At 45.8% G+C, this 21156-nt stretch overlaps 2 protein-coding genes across 2 annotated transcripts; both read right to left on the minus strand.

Moving 5' to 3' along the window:
- Positions 1–8058: 8058 nt before the first annotated feature.
- Positions 8059–10365, minus strand: LOC125520928 (lipid phosphate phosphatase 2-like). Its single transcript, XM_048685971.1, has 7 exons — positions 9958–10365; positions 9740–9827; positions 9521–9630; positions 9258–9351; positions 8975–9163; positions 8812–8871; positions 8059–8419 (listed from the first exon to the last, which is right to left on the minus strand). Exons 1-7 carry the CDS (start codon positions 10189–10191, stop codon positions 8238–8240), a joined length of 957 nt encoding a protein of 318 aa, XP_048541928.1. The 5' UTR covers positions 10192–10365; the 3' UTR covers positions 8059–8237.
- A 2495-nt stretch (positions 10366–12860) lies between these two features.
- On the minus strand, positions 12861–14959 carry LOC125524154. Its single transcript, XM_048689227.1, has 3 exons — positions 14738–14959; positions 13836–14068; positions 12861–13348 (listed from the first exon to the last, which is right to left on the minus strand). Exons 2-3 carry the CDS (start codon positions 13922–13924, stop codon positions 13114–13116), a joined length of 324 nt encoding a protein of 107 aa, XP_048545184.1. The 5' UTR covers positions 13925–14068; positions 14738–14959; the 3' UTR covers positions 12861–13113.
- Between the last annotated feature and the right edge of the window lie 6197 nt (positions 14960–21156).

Below are 21156 nucleotides of genomic sequence, written 5' to 3' on the forward strand. Positions count from 1 at the left end.
ATTCAAGCTTTTCTTCAAAGGATTGCATCATAGCATCAACGATATGTTTAGTAAAAGCTTTGTTTTGATTGTAAGCATGAGGAGAATTCAACACGGATTGCAACAAGGAAATACAATCTATTAAAGAACAATTATCATAATTAAATTCCTTGAAATCCAAAAGATTGGGTTCATTGCTACTTAAAGTTTTGACCTCTCCAATCCCATTTTTATCAATTTTTGCATCAAGATCTAAAAACTCCGAATCATTGGGACGCCTTCTAACTAATGTTGACTCATCTCCGGTCCCATCTTTATCAAGATTTATATTGGAAAACAAAGATTGAATAGGACTCACATCAATCTCTTTAAGATCTTCATCATTATTTAAAGATTCTGGTTTAGCGGCCATCTTATTTACCAAGGTAGCTTGCTTGTCAGAAATTTGGCATACTAAAATTTCAAGATGAGCAAACTGAGATCTTAGGCCATAAAATTCCTTAGACATATCATCAAGCTCTTTATTCATGTATTCCATAAAACTTTTCTGCTCCTTGAGCTCATTTCTAAAGAAATTATTATGCTCAAATTGCAAAGACATGAAACTTCTAACATTATTTTCAATTTCGTCCAACCTCCTAAGGTGAGGATCAATGCTTTTTGGTGGAGCCATTGTGACAAAGCAAGAAATCCAACACACGAGCACACAAAAAAGCAAGCGAAGAAGACGAACGAAAGAGGGGCGAAGAAAAGGCAAATCTTTTCGAAAATCATTTTAGAAGTGGGGGAGAGGAAAATGAGAGGCGAATAGAAAATAATGTAATGCGAGAGACGAGAGTTTATGATGGTTACTTGGTATGTCTTGGCTTGGCGTAGATCTCCCCGGCAACGGCGCCAGAAATTCTTCCTGCTACTTCTTGAGCTTGCGTTGGTTTTTCCCTTGAAGAGGAAAGGGTGATGCAGCAAAGTAGAGTAAGTACTTCCCTCATTTTTGAGAACCAAGGTATCAATCCAGCAGGAGACAACGCACAAGTCACTGAGTACCTGCACAAGCAAACACCAACTTGCACCCAATGTGATAAAGGGGTTGTCAATCCCTTCACGGTTATTTGCAAAGTGGAATCTGATAGAGATGGATAAAGGTAAAGTAGTATTTTTGGTATTTTTGGTTTATGGAACGGAAAGTAAAAGATTGCAAAGGAAGTAAATAGGAAACTAAAATTGTAGATCAAAAATAGAACCAGGGGCCATAGGTTTCCCTAGAGGCTTCTCTCAAGATAGAAATTATTACGGTGGGTCAACAAATTACTGTCAAGCAATTCATAGAAAAGTGCAAAGTTATGACGATATCTAAGGCAATGATCATGAATATAGGCATCACGTCTATATCAAGTAGACCGACTCCTGCCTGGATCTACTACTATTACTTGACACATCGACCGACTCCTGCCCGCATCTAGAGTATTAAGTTCATAAGAACAGAGTAACACATTAAGTAAGATGACATGATGTAGCGGGATAAACTCAAGCAATATGATGAAAACCCCATCTTGTTATCCTCGATGGCAACAGTACAATACGTGTCGTTTCCCCTTCTGTCACTGGGATTGAGCACCGCAAGATTGAACCCAAAGCTAAGCACTTCTCCCATTGCAAGAAAAACCAATCTAGTTGGCCAAACCAAATCGATAGTTCGAAGAGACTTGCAAAGATATAAAATCATGCATATAAGAATTCAGAGGAGATTCAAATAATATTCATAGATAAGCTGACCATAAATCCACAATTCATCGGATGTCAGCAAACACACCGCAAAAGGAGTATTACATCGAATAGATCTCCAAGAACATCGAGGAGAACATGGTATTGAGAATCAAAGAGAGAGAAGAAGTCATCTAGCTACTAGCTATGGACCCGTAGGTCTGTGGTAAACTACTCACGCTTCATCGGAGAGGCAATGGTGTTGATGTAGAAGCCCTCCGTGATCGAATCCCCCTACGGCAGGAGGCCGGAAAAGGCCCCTAGATGGGTTATCATGGGTACAGAAGGTTGCGGGGGTGGAAAAGTGTTTTCATGGCTCTCCTGATAGGTTTTGGAATATTTGAGAATATATAGGCGGAAAAATAGGTCGGTGGAGTCATGAGGGGCCCACAAGGGTGGGGGGCGCGCCCTACCCCCCTGGGCGCTCCCTCCGTCCTTGTGGCCGCCTCGTGGCTTTCCTGACGTGCACTCCAAGTCCTCTGGATATCTTCTGGTCCAAGAAAAATCATCGCGAAAGTTTGATTCCATTTGGACTCCGTTTGATATTCCTTTTCTGTGAAACTTTAAAACAAGGAAAAAACAGGAACTGACACTGGGCTCTAGGTTAATAGGTTAGTCCCAAAAATAATAAAAGAGCATATTAATGCATATAAAACATCCAAAACAGATAATATAATAGCATGGAACAATCAAAAATTATAGATACGTTGGAAACGTATCAGCAACCAATGAAGTTATCGGAAAGAGAGATAAAGGCTGGGAGGTAGACAAAAACATTTGGAGGGAGATGCGGGAGCTGTGGCCCCAAGTAATCCAAAAAAGCCCCGAAGAAGGGGTGAGGAGGCATCGAGAAACCTCGCTCGATGTGGGTCACCAAGAGGACGCGCTCGTCCTCCTGTGAGGCCGGCTCGACCTCGCCCGCCCTCGGATGCCTCCACTGATCCGCTGGAATGAGCTCCTCCGTGAGGTCCTCCAGCCGTTTTGCCAAGGCCGCGAGGGGATCAAATCCCCCGAAGCGCTGGCGGCTGGAGGACCCGAGCTCGACGACATGGCCTTCCTGGCCTTTTTTGCCATCTCCACCTTCGCCGTGGAGTCCTTCGCCATGGCCTCGAGTGCTCTGGCACACAGGGTAAGCGGTCGGGTGGAGAAGAAAAGCGGAGGAGACGAGAGGAAAAGGGGATCTGAGGGAATTACCCTAGCCCCGAAATCTCTTATACCGCGGGTGAAATCGCTCCCAGGATCCTCAACCGTTGATCCCTGGATCGACGACACCAATATAATAGCGACAAAGTGCACAAGGAAACCACGATACGTAGCGGATTTGCGGGTCGAAAATTGAGGCGTCATGCCCCACTTTCCCCACTAAGCCATGACGTTACCGCTTCTACGCGCGCACACTCAATTTGGAATCCCGGAATTTCCGCGGTGAATCAATCCGATTGATTACCCACCATTCCTTTCCTAAAGGACGTTTGTCAGTTCGACTGGCCACCCTCCGCGGTGACCCATGTGCACTCGGACACGTAAAACACCCGACCGAAGTCACCTTCAGGTTTGCTATGAGATGATCTTGACGCCCCTCCGCGGGTTGACTTGGCCCTTCCACTAGGACCCAAGGCGCATGCCTCATAAACTTGGACTCGGAGATGGCCTGCGTTGGCGTTCCCCCGGGATAAGGCGTGGCATCTCCCCGGAGAGTCCGACCACGCGTCGGCGTCACCACTCGGGTTTTTATGGCATGTCCACACTCGGACCTCAAGTCTATCTCTCCTGAGAGACATATGAATGCCACCAAGTTTTACTCGGCGATCAACAACACCCAATCACTTGGGGAACCCTTTAGTCCAGAGTCCGTCGTGTTTTCATCCAAGGCGCGACGGACTACTATTCGGAAACATATTCCGAGTGCCACTGAAGCACTTGGACTGAACCGAAAAACTCACTCCGTTTGCCCAACAAAACCTCAACCGATTCGGGGGCTAATGATGAGGTCACCTACTACAGATAGGGTCAAGGACCTGTCATCTAGGGCCCACCTAGGGCCCCACACCATCATTGGTAGGTCCGTGGACCGTAGACACATTCGGATGTGTAAGACAGGAAGTCCACTCGGATGCACCGATGGCTAAGGGTGGAAACGGATCGGATGCGGATCGGATAGTGCTCTTACCACTTTCATTTTCATATTTTCAAAACGAATACGAATCCGAATACGGATGTTATCGGATACGGATGCGGCTCGGATATTATTCGAATACGGATACGTATCGAATATTTTCTTGATTCGGAACGGATACGAATAATATCAACATATTGCTTAAGTAAATTAGTCGATAGCTATGTGACCTAAAATAATCAACTTGTGACATACAATAAGTCAATGATAAATAGGTTTATGAATAAATACTATTGTAATGCATAATAATTTATAAGTTTAATCATATAAAGAGTAAAATTCGATCGCTTATTTGGCTTTTATGTTGGATAATTGGAATATTTGGCCTAGAATTTTAAAAAATACCTCCCATAATCTTATTCAGATACGGATATATCCACTTCCATATCCATATTTGTGTCAAAATCTCCTACCATATTTTATTTTTTATTTGTTTAATAAATTCGGATACGGGTAATTTTCATTTCCACTTTGGTTCGGATGCGGATGTTTCGGATACGAATAGGCATTTTCTCGAATACGAATATCGGATATTTCGGATTATCCGCTACCACTTTCCACCCCTACCGATGGCACTCGGATGCCTTCCCTCTAGTCGGCCCGACCATCACCAGTCGAAAAAAGGAAGATGAAGGGACAACGAGGGAGCTACAACGATCGAGTAGTCTTAAACAAGGCTTTAAGTATAGTCAAGGCTACAGTTACCTGTAACAGCCGTAGTTGTAGCTATTTACTCTTGTAACTGCCATAGCTATCAACATTAATCACCTTGGCGACATGGGAGTGAAGGGAGCAGTGACACACTCTATATAAGGCGTCCTCCTCCTAAGCAAGGGTTAAGCACTCTCTGTAATCACACATCCCAAAAAAAAACAAGTCTTAGAGCACGAGATGTAGGGCAATTACCTCCTCTGAGAGGGGTCTGAACTTGTAAACGCCGAGTGTTACACCTGTGCCGTAGCAAGGCTCTGCCTCTCTTTCGTATATGTAGTATTCATTGTCAGGATTGTTACCTCAACAGAGACTGCTGTACAATTTATTTATTTTGAAAAGATGATTGACTATGTAGCACATGTAAATTTGCATTAAAAGAAGATGTTTCTTCATCTTACCGTCGTAAATTTGCATTATTTATTTTTGAAACAACATTTTCTAACTTCTGGATGAATTACGCGGACCAAGGTTTTACATGAGGGGAGAAACATTAACCCACAGTATGCTAGTACTACGTCTATATCCGTCAATGATTTTCACGTGGTATGTCCAGGAGTGCCAAAAGTAGTTCTTCCCGTGTCGATCACTGACTTTTCTTTTGAACCGGGCACGGGGTGTAGTTCCTTTGCCGCTGAAGATTTTTTGACGAAATGCAGCGAGAGCGCTGCTTTCATTCATTAAGAGAGGAGAAACTCGCCTGAAACGTGAGGTTCAAGGTCTGAGTTTCATGCAGGCTCCACGGTAATATTCCTGATTAAGCCCATCGCAAAAAACAAAACCTGATTAAGCGAGCGCTGCTGAGGTTTTTTATTGTCGATAAATGATTACGGGTAGAAAAAACTTTTTTTTGAAGCCCTTTTAGGTTTTTGCGAAGGGACCAGAGCGCCAGGAAAAACATACTTGTGTACTTACGGAGGATTAAACTACAAGAAATTCACATGACAACAGGGTGGTACATGTACGATTACATACTTCTGCATCGGAGAAATCCACATGTGTTGGGCATAAGTTAGTTGGCATGGCCATGACCATGTGGGCAAAAGAGCGAATCCAGACTGGGCAGAGTCCCAAGTCCTGGCACATCTCGTGCCAGTCATGTGCATCTAGGGGCCAATCATTTCGTGGATCGTTGTCGAGGCATTCTCTTGGTTGGCTGGCCGGTTTCCAGATCTAAAATCATGTTCTTCAGCCCATGTTGTATGCATATTCTATCCATTTTACCAAATATCCAGGGCATGCCTGTATAAAACGGTTGATGTGCCAGAAGAAGATTCGATCAGCAGATGACGTATTTCGCTCTAGCACTACAGTATATACTCCCCACCAGGACCAGGGGCGAAATTAATTCCAGTGCAACGGTGGTGCACTTTGCCGCGTAGGCAGAGGCTGCTGCGCCGGTGTCGGTAGCGTCGCTGCCGCCTCGTTGGTCGAGGATGTCCCTGCACAGAACGATCCATGAACGACCAGCACGTCTAACATGCGAGCAGGATACAAGAGCAAAAATAGGGGTACAACAGCTGCTTTGACCAGGAAGGGATCAGCGAGGTATGGACTTGGCACTCAATGGATCTCCGGTGCTTTTATAAAGGATTTAGAGTCCTTTTACCAACCACTCAGAACCAATATTTTTATGTTATATTCTTTTTTTCTTTGTCAGCTAGCACAATTTTAATTTCGAATCCAATGTGCTAACGCTTTTTTTAAAATTCAGTTTTGCTAAAGCACGTCTAGATGTGTCATATGTATTGCACATCTAAGTTCTATGTCATTGATCTTATGCGGAGATTCGTGTGAATTTTTTTTTTGAGTTTTTTCATTTCCTTTTCATACTTGATTGTGTCACTTAGATGTGCAATAACTATAGCACATCTAGATGTGCCTTAGATAAACCTTTTTAAATTTTCTTGCTCTTTCTTCGGGCTTTGACCATGTCTTCCGAACAATTTTAGTACATACAACGTAAGACGATTTCACATACATATTGACTAGGAAGGGGTCAACGAGGAATGGACGGGAGACGGTGGGAAGGAATTCGGAATCAGGATTCAAAGCCCTTCCGCTCAGTATCTTTCCTTCTTTTCATGAAATTTATTTTTTATTTTTTTGAAGTCGGCTCTTAAAGGAAAACCAAGCAAAAGCCGGTACAACATGCCCGCAAAAACAACACACTTCCGGCGACTGACAACCCACACAAGAACGCACACACACCGTCAAGGAGAAAAGCACTATCGAGGTTGCAATCCGATGTCATCGTCATCATTCCTCCTCGAGCCAGTGACTCCGGCTACACCATTGACTACCACCGAGATAGCTTACTCCGCAAACAAACGCCAAGGCTTGCATCGGCCAATTCCAAACAGTTCACCGCACGCGCTAACGACCAAGCAGCTCAAGTCTATCGACGAGCGTCGCAGGAGAAAAGCGTTGGGCCTGCGCTGAGCAAGCGCCGGAACCAATCACCTGTCTTGTGTCATTGTCACCGCAAGGGCCCCTTCTCAGCACCTCCGACTCTAAAAACAAAGTGAGGGCAACCCTTCGAACATGCAGACCTCCTATACCGCATCATTAAGCTCGATCAATCGTTTCGCTTGATCGCTCCATGGGTAGGCTTGCTCGATCGATGTTCACTACCTTGGTGGCTAGTTGATTTTGACCCTTGGCGACTCACCGTTGCCTTTTCAAAATTTTGAAAAACTTCATGATAACAAGAAATGTTCATGAATTTAAAAATACATCAAGATTTTGAAAAAGCTCACGAATTTAGAAAATGTTCACAACATTTTCCAAAAAATCACAAATCTGATAAAAAGTTCACAAATCTATATATAAAAGATAACAAATTTGAGAAAAGTTTACAAACTATTTAACAAAATCACGAATTTTTAAAAAGTTAAAATTTTAAATGAAAAAGTTCACGAAGTAGAGAAAAATCCACTTATATTTCAAGAAACAAAAATTTGAAAAAAGTTCAGAAATTGAAATAAAAAAATTACATAAATTAGAAAAAAAGTTCACAATTTTTTTGCAAAAAAGTTCGAGAAATTTGAAATTTTATCAAAATACAGAAAATAATAAAATTTATATTTTCTACGAATTTGAAAAAAAGAGTCATGATATTTTAAAAATCATATTTTGGAAAAGGGGAAAAGAAAAAATGGAAATAGAATGAAAAAAGAAAAACAGAACAACAAAAAACCGTGTGAAAAAAACCAGCGAAAAAACCCAGTCCAGTAAACCGGTGGGAAACTTTTAGAAGGTTTCCAAAACTTGTTGGCGAAAGAAATAGGCCGGGAGCCCAGTTAATTGACGCTGAGGGCGCCAAATAGGATTCGGGTCAAAAACGCTGGATGAGACCGACAACCAAAACACAACTGCAACCGAACTCCGGTCCACACGGAAGGGCCCATCACTCCAGATGACATCATCAATGGTTGAGAAAATCTATAAATAACTTCTGCATTCATGAAATTCCTCACTTGTAATTTTGCTATTGGCGGTTAATGGCCGGTCACTATTGACCTTTTTTTAACGTAGTGCCACGGTATGAAGTCAGCCTGTAATACAAAAGGAAAAGGAAATAAATAAGAGGAAACCTTGCATTCATCTGTCACTGATCTCTGCTCCCTTCTTCCATGGAATCCAGTGCATGGCTGGTGGTTCTCGTCTCATTTGATCCAGAAAGATCAAGTGGCAGTGAGTTATGGTGCATATTCGAGTTTGTTGTTGATTGCACATGCATTTCACCCTCCGGACGACGAATGTGCTCCAAGTACGCATGAGGCCAAACTCCTGTTATTCAACAGTTCATGAAATAACTTGTGTAATTTGTTGGTCTTATGAATATATTATAAAATACAGCATAAATTAGCTAGCGATCAAAAGTTTCACTTTTATTGACTACCTTTATTAGAAACGATATGCATTGGTGATTCAAGGACAGGCCCATTGCCTTTTCATATGTCCACCTATGCTAGCAGCCTTTGACTATTGGTTTTCTGAATGATATCCCTTTGACTATAGGTTGATGAAAGGAGAGAAAGACTTGCTTAGTCGTGTGTTTTATGGTAACTGCAGACGTCTTCAAGCCCACTTGGGCGGTAGTGGACACATGATATATTTTTCTAAATAAGAAGAAAGAAAACTTTATTATTCTGATATACATATGAAACTATGGATCATACCATGTTCACTGTAGGGTGGTGGAAAGAACTGAAGGTAGCAGAATGAAGCAACCACCCATCCTACGGAGTTGTACGAAGCACAATCAGCGGCTGTGTGATCTTAATTCAGGAATCATCAGAGTTACAGTAGACGGGAAGTAACTGAACTGAATTTGACACCTACCAAGGACTCCACCAGCAAACACATCCTGCCAGTGGTGCCAGTAGTCCGTCACCCGCGATACCGCAACCATCGTCGCAGAAAGGAGAGGCAGAAGAACGATGCAGAGCTTGGCGATGTGTCCTCTTCGATCAAAAGCCTTCATTTTGCCAGCCAGGTACCATGACAGAAATCCAAGCCCAGCGAAAGCACCTTGAAGAGGACAAGAAAGACAGCCAGCCATTGCAAGAGTGAGAGGCTTTTTTTGCGGGCGTCAGAGATTCAGAGAATGGCTTTCGGCAATTACCTGAAGCATGCCCACTCGGGAAGCTCTTGTACCCCTCTTTGATCGCGCCTGGTTTACCGTGGCATATCACATCTCCGGTGACGTTGTCGTACTTCTAAAATCGGGTGTTGGGGTAGATGAATCGTTAGCTCAGAGTTACAGATGGATAGCCCATCACCGTTCTACTTATTACTCAAGCTAGAAATCGCGTAAATTTTGCAGTGGTGACGAAGGAGAAACAAGCAACTACTGCTAGCTCTGAGGAAGCTGTGGGATGAACTCACCGGCACTCCGTCGGGAAAGCAGCGCCAAAAGAAGTCCGGGCGCGGCCGCCCAACCGCATCCTTGATCGCAACGGTCACGATAGCAGTTATAAGAACGGAAAACAGGAGGCCTGCTTGGGAATATTGTGTGCATGTCAGAAATAAGCTTAGTGACCACACAGAGGCATCACAGCCCCAGAAAGATCAAATTAGCTTGCGTAAGAAGGGAAATTAACTTGCCAAGGATAGCATGATGCAGGTCATAAACGTTCCTCCTCCTGATATATGTCCCAACGATGAAAACCATCGGCACAACGACGGCAATAACCTGCATGAAAACCCCAAAACTACTAGAATCAAAGCTCACTCCGGGAAACTGCAGCTGCGATTTCATCAGTGATGTATGGAACCCAGAGCATGATCTTCATCGGAAGATGGGGCGTATATGTGTGCCGTACCGGCACGGCCCAGTCGGGCACGGTGCTGCGCTTCATGGGGTACCGGAGGTCCGCCATCATGTCCTGGGACACGAAGCGGTGGAACGGCTGGACCAGGCCCAGCAAACCAATCGTGGCGACAAGCAGGAGCAACACGATCCAGTCGAACAGGTGCAGCCTAGCGACCTCTTTTCCGTGCGTCCTCAAGCATGGGTGCACGGTAGCGCTAGGGGCAGGGGTCGCCGGCGGCGGCATCTTCTCCTGCACGCCTGACACCTGACACAGGCCACAGCCTCCTCCTCGTCCCGAGAAAGGCAGCACTGAGGACAGGAGAGTTGAGGGCGTTTTCTATTTCTTGAGCGGAGGAAGACGACGTTGACGAGCTGGCGGGAAGTTGTTGACTCGCTGGTTGGTACTGCTGGAGACGCTTTCTGCGTTTGTTCGTGGAAGCTGGAAGGAAGGCAGGCGCGAAAAGGCTGCATGGGGATTGGGGAAGTCATTCCCTGGTGCACACGCACCCGGGCGAACAAACAATTTCAGCAGCGACTACGTGCCGTGTTTGCCTCAGGTGTGCCCCGTGCGGGCGAGCACAGGAGGTTGGCGGCGGCTGTGCGTATCGGGCAGGGAGAGGGTTCGTGAGGACTGAGGGAGAGAGTGAGGTTGGGATTTTTTTATTGTTGGCTGACACTGACATGTGGGTCCCACATGTCATAACGTTCAAAGTGCCGGTCAAACATAACATTTTTGTTGAAGCACCAGTCAAACGTAACATAGTTGACTATTATGCCACATCAGCCCTGATGGGTGGGCCATTTCTGTCATAAACGCGTTTAAATCACCCGAACCGGTCACTAACAGAAGGTGGTAGGTCTGTGCGAAAAATTAACCTCAAGGCGATAGGTTTTTGTCACGCCCCTGAAAAGTGGTCGTTTTGGGAACCGCATGCCGTAGTTGTGCTAATCTAATGCTAAACACTTTGTCTAGGTGTGTTTTGTTGTCCATGTGTTCTGTGCAGTTGCCTCCGTCTTGTGTCTGTTTGGCTGATGGTTTTTCATTCGGTATGAGTTGCAGGTGCAAGTTAATTTGGAATGGGCTTCACGTTCCCTAGTGTGTGTGGCTGCAGGTGAACGTATTTTGGGTAGCGGAGGACTAGAGCAAAACCGCGTACATCGTGAGCTTAATGATCACCCAATAGTTCGACTATTAAACTTGCAGCCCGTTTCTTGACAAATAGAGTCAATCACTAATTTCAGTTCGTTACGCTAAATGAGCTAACGAGTTTCATGAGCAGCTCGATAAATTTGTTAGTATATCACAACATATATTCTTATCTTACATGACAATATTTTCGTGACTTTTCAACCCATCTATTCAATCTAATCGACTCATCCCAACCCATGGAGACAACAAACTAGCCCACCTCGAACAGTAGTAACCATCTTCTTTCGTGAAAATTCACACCCATGATTACTTGCGTGATTGATATCTTATGCGCGCTAACAAACATTGTGTCTCTGAGAGCTCTTTGCGTTAGCTACTTCTACAAAAATCTCATGGAAGACTCATGGGCATTATGCTGACAGAAAAAAAAAGGACAGGGAATTCCACTTGGAGACACTATCTCAAGCTCCAGCCCTACATGCATACATCCATGAGCATCCACCATCACCTCAAACTTCATTCCAAATACTATGGTCCTTTTCGAGTACTAGAACACATTGACAATGCTTCCTACAAGTTGTTGCTCCCTGTTGGCTGCCAACTGGACCATACATTCCATGTATCCCAATTGAAAAGGCACATTGGCCCAAAGGCCATCCCTACAGCACCTCACACTTAATCCTGATGGTACAATCCTCATTGAGTCTGTAAGAATTACTAGAACCCAAGCTTATTCCTCGAGTGCAGGGTAACATCAGTATCCCAGTCATTTCAGTGGAAGGTCAAATGGAAGAACATGCCTCCGGAGTAGGCGACATGGGAGGACTCCGCCTTTATCCACAAAATTTTCCCAGGCTTTGGGGCTTGAGGCAATATATTTGGTATGAGTTGCGGGTGCATTCGTTATGAATATATGTCTGACTATCATCAAGTGTTTATGCTCATTCTCAGTGTGCCGTCCCTGATCGCCGATCTCCGATCCAGCGTCCTCCTGTGCCACTTACCACTTCGTTCTCGGGAGACGTTGCAGCCCATGTTGATCTCCGATCCAAGGGCTCCTGTGCATCGGCGTGACGCTATTTGAATTACGACAATAGCACGTTCTTCTACTGTTTACTAACACCTTTTCTCATCTGCAATCCTACAAGAGACAGTGAGTGGGAGCCTGAGGCTCACCTACTTTTGTAATCAGGTTAAACCCTAGCCCTTGTGTTCCGGCTGGCCATATATGCGCATCTACCAGTGGTCAAACCCTAGCTAAATCTCCTCTGAAATCCATCCATTTCTGTTCAAATTAGTGTGTGCTGCAGCGATCAGGGTTCAGAGATAGACTGAATCTGACAAGGCGGCCATCCTTCACATCTTTGACTTAGCATTGCTGCTATAGCAAGTATGGTATGGATCTTCTCAGGACTGGCCTCAATTCTTTGCTTCATTACCAAGAAAAGCAAGAACTTTCCGCCATGGATTCCAAGGGCGCATTTCCCCAGGATGAGCTGCATGACAAACCTTTGAAGATCGTAGGAGGTTTCTTGAAGATCTTCTGGACGAGGCTTTGGCGTGAATCCTCTGGTCAGTGCGTTAGGAGTGTTTGCATGTTGGAGAGGAAATGGATCTCCAAAAGACTTCTTTGCACGTGGCGAGCTTTGTTTTATGGAGGTGGAACACTTTTCTATCCGATGCTTGCTCCCGTGCAAGTGTGGTCTGAGGTTGATCAGGGAGTTACTGCAAAGTTCTTCGTGATCAAGAACGGAATGAATATATAATAGCAACAAACTGCAATAACGTGCCTCCAAAAAATCTACTCCAGTACTAGTATATCAAACTTCCAGGCACCGCGGTCACCATAAACATTAAAGCACTACTAATTCTGGACTCCACCCATGCCATAAAAAGCTCTATCTAACATGACCTATTATCATCACGGAAACCAAACCATGGTTCTGGGTTCTGGTTGTGAGGTAACTAGTTTAGAAGCTCGGTACGGGTAAACAAAAGTTTCAGAGCATGTTTTTCCTAAGATGAGCCTGGGGTGGAGGGGTTTGCAGCGGGGGTGGCGTCGGCGTCCTTCTTCTTCAGGTCTTCGAACTTGTCGATGGCGACCTGCAGCTCATCAGTGCTGCCGACTGCTCTCATGGTGTAATAGTACACCCCAAAGACGAACCCCGTCAACCCACCGCCCACCACCAGGTTCTTGGTCTTGGGAGCAAGGCTACCGAATCCCACCATCTGCTCCGGCAACTCGGCGCTGCTGCATGCAGGACACAGATATGGAAATGTTATGGCAACTTGTGGGACATGTTGATATCAATTCAAAATGCAAAGGCTATGTAAATGTGTGACAGTATAAACATAGAGATTCAAGCACATGACTTCGGTTTCCTTCTTCTGGCTCCCCTCTAGAAGTTACACAATTTTAACACTCGTAGTTCTGCAGCAACTCAAATGTGACTTCAGTCAGTGTTACCCTAAAAAAATATTCTGTTTTATCGAAGGAAAATAGGTGTTACTGATGTGTAGCCTTTCCAGATAAAACAAATATTATTTGTACATCAAAACAGGAACTACTGAAACAGCTTTCGTGTATACAGTACAGAGCACTCTAACAAGGTCTGTCTACTTGTTACTTTGTTAGCAACTTCAGAGTGAAAAATAGTGTTGGAACTTGTCAGCAACAAGGATCAAATGAGTCGAGAGGGAAACTAAATAATACTGTACATGCTGTTTCAAAGCTTCACCTGGGCCATGTGTGAGATTTGTTGGGTGAACTTTTTAAGACTAAATGAAGCACTCGAAACCCCAGCTTAAGTTCTTCATGTTTCTCCATATGCTAAGTACAGAGAAGAGCAATTCCCTTTCGATAGAGCACATGTAACTTGAATCTATATAGACCACTGTGCTGAAATGTGTAAACGACACATGATGCAATTTATCATAGCGCTGATAATTGGCATTCTGACATGGTGACTTACTGAAAGAAAATTCGAAGGAAGTTAGAAAAAAAATTCTTCCACAATTCCTCGTTCAGTCGTTTGCACAGAACATGATTACATTTTTGGGAGCTCACGAATTTATAATCTGCGTTCACTAACCATTGCAGTACCCTTGTGGTTGATGCTATGAAAATTGAAACCCTATTTGCAATTGCATGTCATGGAGTCACTGAAAGTGCTACATGGATCATATAACCAGAAATTATATACAGTACAAAATATTTTGTCTCCTTCCTTCCCATCCTGTGAGCATCCACAGACCCTACCCATGATCGGGATTGGGATCCAAGGCACAGAATGCAAGAGCAAGTGCCTTGATTCCTAAGCTAATATCGTCAAACTGATAGATAATTTGGTTCCTAAGCTTGTTTACCTGTGTATTAGGGTCTAATACACAAATCTAAAGACGGGTACAGGCACAAAGTAATCCAATTTGGTCCCGAAATCCCTTCTGAAAGAGATGCTTAAATTCCCAAAATGCTGTGGCAATATACTACATGGGCGGATGCACCGTTGGATGCAACATCACACCCCCCCCCCCCCCCCCTCGTTACGACAGCCCTGCCTACGCTACGGATGGGAAGTGATTGGATTCGGTTCGGTTCTTCGCCGCAAAAGGTTGTACCAAAGCTAGGGGCTTTCCTTACCGACAGAGGGAGGAGCAGTCCCGGGAGCCGATACAGATCCAGCAGAGAGGCGTACAGAGATTTGCTCCTCTTCGAGGCGTGCTCCGGTGGATCCGGCGGAGGAGAAGGAGCGGGACGGCGGCGGTGCGGCGGAGACGGCGACGCGGCGTGGGGAGGGCCAAGGACCAGTGAAAGGGAAAGTGGTTTTCGATTGGTGCGTCCTGTGTGCTGGGCTGGGTTGGACCTCGACATGTGGTGGTGGGCTTCGGCAGCAACCGAACTAAGCGACCGACTTTTTTTTTTCCTCAAAAAAGAAAAGCGTCCGCCTTTTTTTTTTCCTTTCCTTTATTTCATATATATATTTGCTAGTATATGAAATATATACTAGCAAAAAATTTAGCAAATATGTTCGTGCGTTGTAATAGAAGAAAAATTATCAGATTATACAGGTGTGATAGATAAAGAATAGTTTGAATCAAAAGCAAGGACGAGATAATGGACTTTTATAATGTCATTTTCACAAACTATGTCTGTGATGTCATGATGATGTAAGGGACTTTTAAAAAGTCATTTCAAAAAATAAAAATGTGGTTGTCTCATCCCGACTTGATTTCCTAAGGCGCCATGAAGAAATATGTTTTGATTGAACAAACTGTATTGATGGACCCTGCCTGAGCTAGACTGATGAATGATGTGTCTCGCTTTGACCTACATAGCGGTGTTTATCATAGCCAATATTGTGGTAGCAGAATAAACATAGCCAATATCATCACGGTGATGTGGCGATTTGGCACTCGAGAAACCGATGGACACATGACAATGAGTAAATCAATCCAGTTCTTTCTGCTAAGCGGACTAAGGAATCCCTTACCCTGCTTGAACTACCTCGTGATCATGCAAAATTTTTGCCTGGTGTTGGATGGCGTCCGCATGATGATGGAATTATCAAAATTAATACAGATGGTGCCATCTGTTCTGATATGCGGAAGGGAGGAGTGGGTGGCGTTGCTAGTTTTGTTTCCTCGTTTATTGCTGCATGGAGCAAGCCTTACCAAGATGTTACTGACACGCTAATCATGGAGACCTTATCCTTTCGTGATGGCGTTCGTTGTTGGGAAACGTTGCATGGGAAACAAAAAAATTCATACGCTCACCAAGATCAATCTAGGAGATGCCATCTACGAGAGGAGAGATTGCATCTACATATCCTTGTAGATCGCTAAACGGAAGCGTTAAGAAACGCGGTTCATGTAGTCGAACGCCTTCGCGATCCAATCACGATCCGTCCCACGAACCCCCCGATCCAAGTGCCGAACGGACGACACCTCCGCGTTCAACACACGTACGGCTTGATGACGCCTTCACCTCCTTGATCCAGCGAGCGATGGTGAAGTAGTAGCTCGAGTCCTCCGCCAGCACGACGGCGTGATAGCGGTGGTGGTGGAGAAATCTCAGTAGGGCTTTGCCAAGCCTCACGGAGAAGAAGAAGGACTATGAGGAAGAGGGAGCGGCAGCGCCGTGGCATAGATGGGTGCGGCTGCCCTCCCTCTACCCCTCTATATATAGGGGGAAGGGAGGAGGGGTGGCGCCCCTATGGTTTCCCTTAGGGGGAGTGGCGGCCAAGGCAGATGGGGGCGCCCCTAGGGAAACCCTAGGGTGGCTTGTGTAACACCCGGGTGTAATGATGCTACAGTAACCCCTGCGGTTAAGTTAATCATTTTGCTAAACAAGTGTTTGATCATCATTGTCTCCTATCTCTTTCAAATTCCAGTTGATTTCAATTTCAAATTCTGAGCGAAATTCAAAATTGCTCAAACATGAAAACTAAAATGTTCATCATGTGCCAAATAATCCATAACTAATATTGATGGTGAACCAACATTTTTGCAAAGTGTTTAAGTGGCCTAAACTACTTAAAACAGTGACCTAAGCAATAAATTAAATATCTTTTTAATTTATAAAAATTGCAAACTTTTTTAGAAGTCTCACAATCTTTTGTGGCAGTGCTCAGTACTTCTTTGAATTTGTTTTGGCCAGTGGCATATTTTTGCAAAGTCAGTTGTGTCTAAAAGAAAATGCATAAACTGCTGTAAAAAAGGAAAATCAAAAGGAAAAAAGAAAAGGAAAGAAGAAGGGGTGGGCCTCCCCTTGGGCTTCGGCCCACCCAGCAGGCCGGCCCACCTACCTTTACCCGGTCCTGTTCCCCTCCCCCTGTTCAATCAGCCAAGGGCGCACGCCGGTGCGTCGCCGCCGGACCAGCTTGCCGTCCCCGTTGCCGAGACGATAAGGTCGCCGCACCGGACGCCTCGAGTCCTCCCCCTCACCTACCGCCACTCCCACTCCCCCACTCACCTGCCCTCCTCCCGGATGAATCAGGCGCTCACTTCCTCTCCCCCTCATTTCCCATCGACGCCCGAGCGCCATCGCCGCCGTTCTCCGTCGTCCACACGACCACTTCGCCCCATTCATCTCTCCGTCTCGTCCTCTGGGCTCGCCGACGTCGGCCACTTCTTCCTCGACCACGTACGAGGGAGGAGGAGCCCTGCATCCCGGCAAGCCGCCTTCTTCCTCCTCGGATCCCGACGCACCGCGGCCGCCGATCCGCTCCGCTCTGCTGCTCCTAACCTGTCGAGGGCTTTCTTAGCCGCTCGGTGAGCATTCCCCTCTCTTCCTCTCCCTCTGGCCGCCCGCTTTTCGCCGTAGCTTGCGGTCGCCGCCGTCGTGCCATTGCCGGAGCTTTGCTCCGCTGTTGAACTCCTCGTTGGTGTTGTGGTAGCTGTCGTGGTCACCCGAGCCCACCACCGTGCTCAGGGCACTTCTGTGGTGCGGCCGAGCCTCTTAGATCGCTCGCGTGCACTGTTTCACCGATTCCGAAGATCGACCGAGAGCGCCACCGCCTGCCACCACCGTCGCGCCCGTTTCCGGCCACGCCAACCCGTGCCACCACCGTGGTTGGACGCGGCCTGGTCGTCCCGTTCTAACACGCCCAAAACCACGTGCTTTGGTCATCCCTAGCGCGAATCCGACCACCCCCGTGGTCCTCCTCCGCGTTTGGAGGTCGTCGGTGGCTCGTCGTGGGTCGCCGCTGATGTGGTTGGACGGGGCCACTCCCTGGGTCGCTGGCAAGTGAGCCCAGGGCCCCCAGTTGACCATGTACGTTGACCGGTCAACTAGATGACGTGGCAGCATAGTGCCACTGACACACGGGCCCACCGCATAACTAACCTAATTAAAACATTTTCCTAAGTAAAAATAATTAGTTAAACTAAATAGTCACTGACCTGTGGGGCCCAGCTGCTAACTAACATATTAGTTTTAAATAAACTCTGTTAAGGCCTCTTTCTATGACAGGTGGAACCCACTGGTCAGTTTGACCAGTCAGCGGGTCAGTTGACTGCTTACCTCACCGTGACATCATGCTGATGTCATAATGAATTTCTGTTAATAATAATTCCAGGAAATGCTTTAAATCTTTGAAAACTCATAGAAATAAAACCGTAACTCTGATGATAATATTTTCTACTTGAAAGTTGCTTAGAAAAATCCAACGAATCCGGATACACGGTCTGTTTATCTGTCACATGCCCCTAGCATGCTGAACATGGAACCGTCCCCTCTCTTTTCATCTGTTCGGAAAACGCCAGACACCAGAAAAACCCCTCCGGTAGTTTCCCTCTCCGTCTGCAACATCTAGCACTGCGTTAGTTCCCCCATGCACAGCATATTGCTATGTTATGCTTAGTGATGCATCTGTTTGCTCTATATTTACTGTTTGTTCCCCCTCTTCTCTCCGGTAGACCCCGAGATTGATGCTGCCCCTGTGATCGACTACATCGATGACGACACTTCTTCCTTTTCAGCAGAGCTTCCAGGCAAGCCCCCCCTTTAATCATCCCGATATCACCCATTCCATTCTCTCATGTTTGCATTAGATTTTGCTACTATTATTGTTCGCTCCTATTCTGATGCATAGCCTGCTTTTGTAACCTGCTCATTGTACCTTACCTGCTTATCCTAAACTGCTTAGTATAGGTTAGTTAGTGATCCATCAGTGACCCCCACCTTGTCCTTGTTGCCCTTGCTTCATCATCGACGACTCGATCAACGTGATCGATGACCAGAGCCCGACATCTCACATCACATCACGCCCCTTTTGTTGCTCGACTCTGCAGAGTTACCATCGAGTGCCGAGGGTGGTGAAGGAAATATGCCCTAGAGGCAATAATAAAGTTATTATTTATTTCCTTATATCATGATAAATGTTTATTATTCATGCTAGAATTGTATTAACCGGAAGCATAATACATGTGTGAATACATAGACAAACAGAGTGTCACTAGCATGCCTCTACTTGACTAGCTCGTTGATCAAAGATGGTTATGTTTCCTAACCATAGACATGAGTTGTCATTTGATTAACGGGATCACATCATTAGGAGAATGATGTGATTGACTTGCCCCATTCCGTTAGCTTAGCACTTGATCGTTTAGTTTGTTGCTATTGCTTTCTTCATGACTTATACATGTTCCTATGACTATGAGATTATGCAACTCCCGTTTACCGGAGGAACACTTTGTGTGCTACCAAACATCAAACATAACTGGGTGATTATAAAGGTGCTCTACAGGTGTCTCCGAAGGTACTTGTTGGGTTGGCGTATTTCGAGATTAGGATTTGTCACTCCGATTGTCGGAGAGGTATCTCTGGGCCCACTCGGTAATGCACATCACTTAAAGCCTTGCAAGCATTGCAACTAATGAGTTAGTTGCGGAATGATGTATTACGGAACGAGTAAAGAGACTTGCCGGTAACGAGATTGAACTAGGTATTGAGATACTGACGATCGAATCTCGGGCAAGTAACATACCGATGACAAAGGGAACAATGCATGTTGTTATGCGGTCTGACCGATAAAGATCTTCGTAGAATATGTAGGAGCCAATATGGGCATCCAGGTCCCGCTATTAGTTATTGACCAGAGAGGTGTCTCGGTCATGTCTACATAGTTCTCGAACCCGTAGGGTCCGCACGCTTAACGTTCGTTGACGATATAGTATTATATGAGTTATGTATGTTGGTGACCGAATGTTGTTCGGAGTCCCGGATGAGATCACGGACATGACGAGGAGCCCCGGAATGGTCCGGAGGTAAAGATTCATATATTGGATGATATGTTTGGCCAAGGGGTCAGGCCCATGGGGCTATAAGTCGGTGCAAAAGGAGTTTTGCGGAGGCCAGGGGGGCAAACGCCGGAGACCTTGGCGTCTGGCCCTGGGCCAGACGCCGAGGCCCATGGCGTCTGGGCCAGACGCCAAGGATTGTGGCGTTTGGTCCTAGAGTCCGAGTGGGACTCTTGCCTTTCGGGCAAAACCGACTTTGAGGAGGCTTTTGCTCCAAGTTTCGACCCCAGGGCTCAACATATAAATAGAGGGGCAGGGCTAGCACCAAAGACACATCAAGAAACACCAAGCCGTGTGCCGGCAACCCCGTCCCCTCTAGTTTATCCTCCGTCCTAGTTTTCGTAGTGCTTAGGCGAAGCCCTGCGGAGCTTGTTCTTCACCAACACCATCACCACGCCGTCATGCTGCCGGAACTCATCTACTACTTTGCCCCTCTTGCTAGATCGAGAAGGCGAGGACGTCACGGAGCCGAACGTGTGCAGAACTCGGAGGTGCCGTGCTTTCGGTACTTGGATCGGTCGGATCGTGAAGACGTACGACTACATCAACCGCGTTGATATAACGCTTCCGCGAGCGGTCTACGAGGGTACGTAGACAACACTCTCCCCTCTCGTTGCTATGCATCACCATGATCTTGCGTGTGCATAGGAAATTTTTGAAATTACTACGTTCCCCAACAGTGGCATCCGAGCCAGGTTTTATGCGTAGATGTCATATGCACGAGTAGAACACAAGTGAGTTGTGGGCGATATAAGTCATACTACTTACCAGCATGTCATACTTTGGTTCGGCGGTATTGTTGGATGAAGCAGCCCGGACCGACATTACGCGTACGCTTACGCGAGACTGGTTCTACCGACGTGCTTTGCACACAGGTGGCTGGCGGGTGTCAGTTTCTCCAACTTTAGTTGAACCGAGTGTGGCTACGCCCGGTCCTTGCGAAGGTTAAAACAACACCAACTTGACAAACTATCGTTGTGGTTTTGATGCGTAGGTAAGAACGGTTCTTGCTAAGCCCATAGCAGCCACGTAAAATTTGCAACAACAAAGTAGAGGACGTCTAACTTGTTTTTGCAGGGCATGTTGTGATGTGATATGGTCAAGACATGATGTTAAATTTTATTGTATGAGATGATCATGTTTTGTAACTGAGTTATCGGCAACTGGCAGGAGCCATATGGTTGTCGCTTTATTGTATGCAATGCAATCGCCCTGTAATGCTTTACTTTATCACTAAGCGGTAGCTATAGTCGTGGAAGC

The sequence above is a fragment of the Triticum urartu genome, chromosome 7, assembly GCF_003073215.2.
Source record: "Triticum urartu cultivar G1812 chromosome 7, Tu2.1, whole genome shotgun sequence".
Classification (NCBI taxonomy): Eukaryota; Viridiplantae; Streptophyta; class Magnoliopsida; order Poales; family Poaceae; genus Triticum; species Triticum urartu.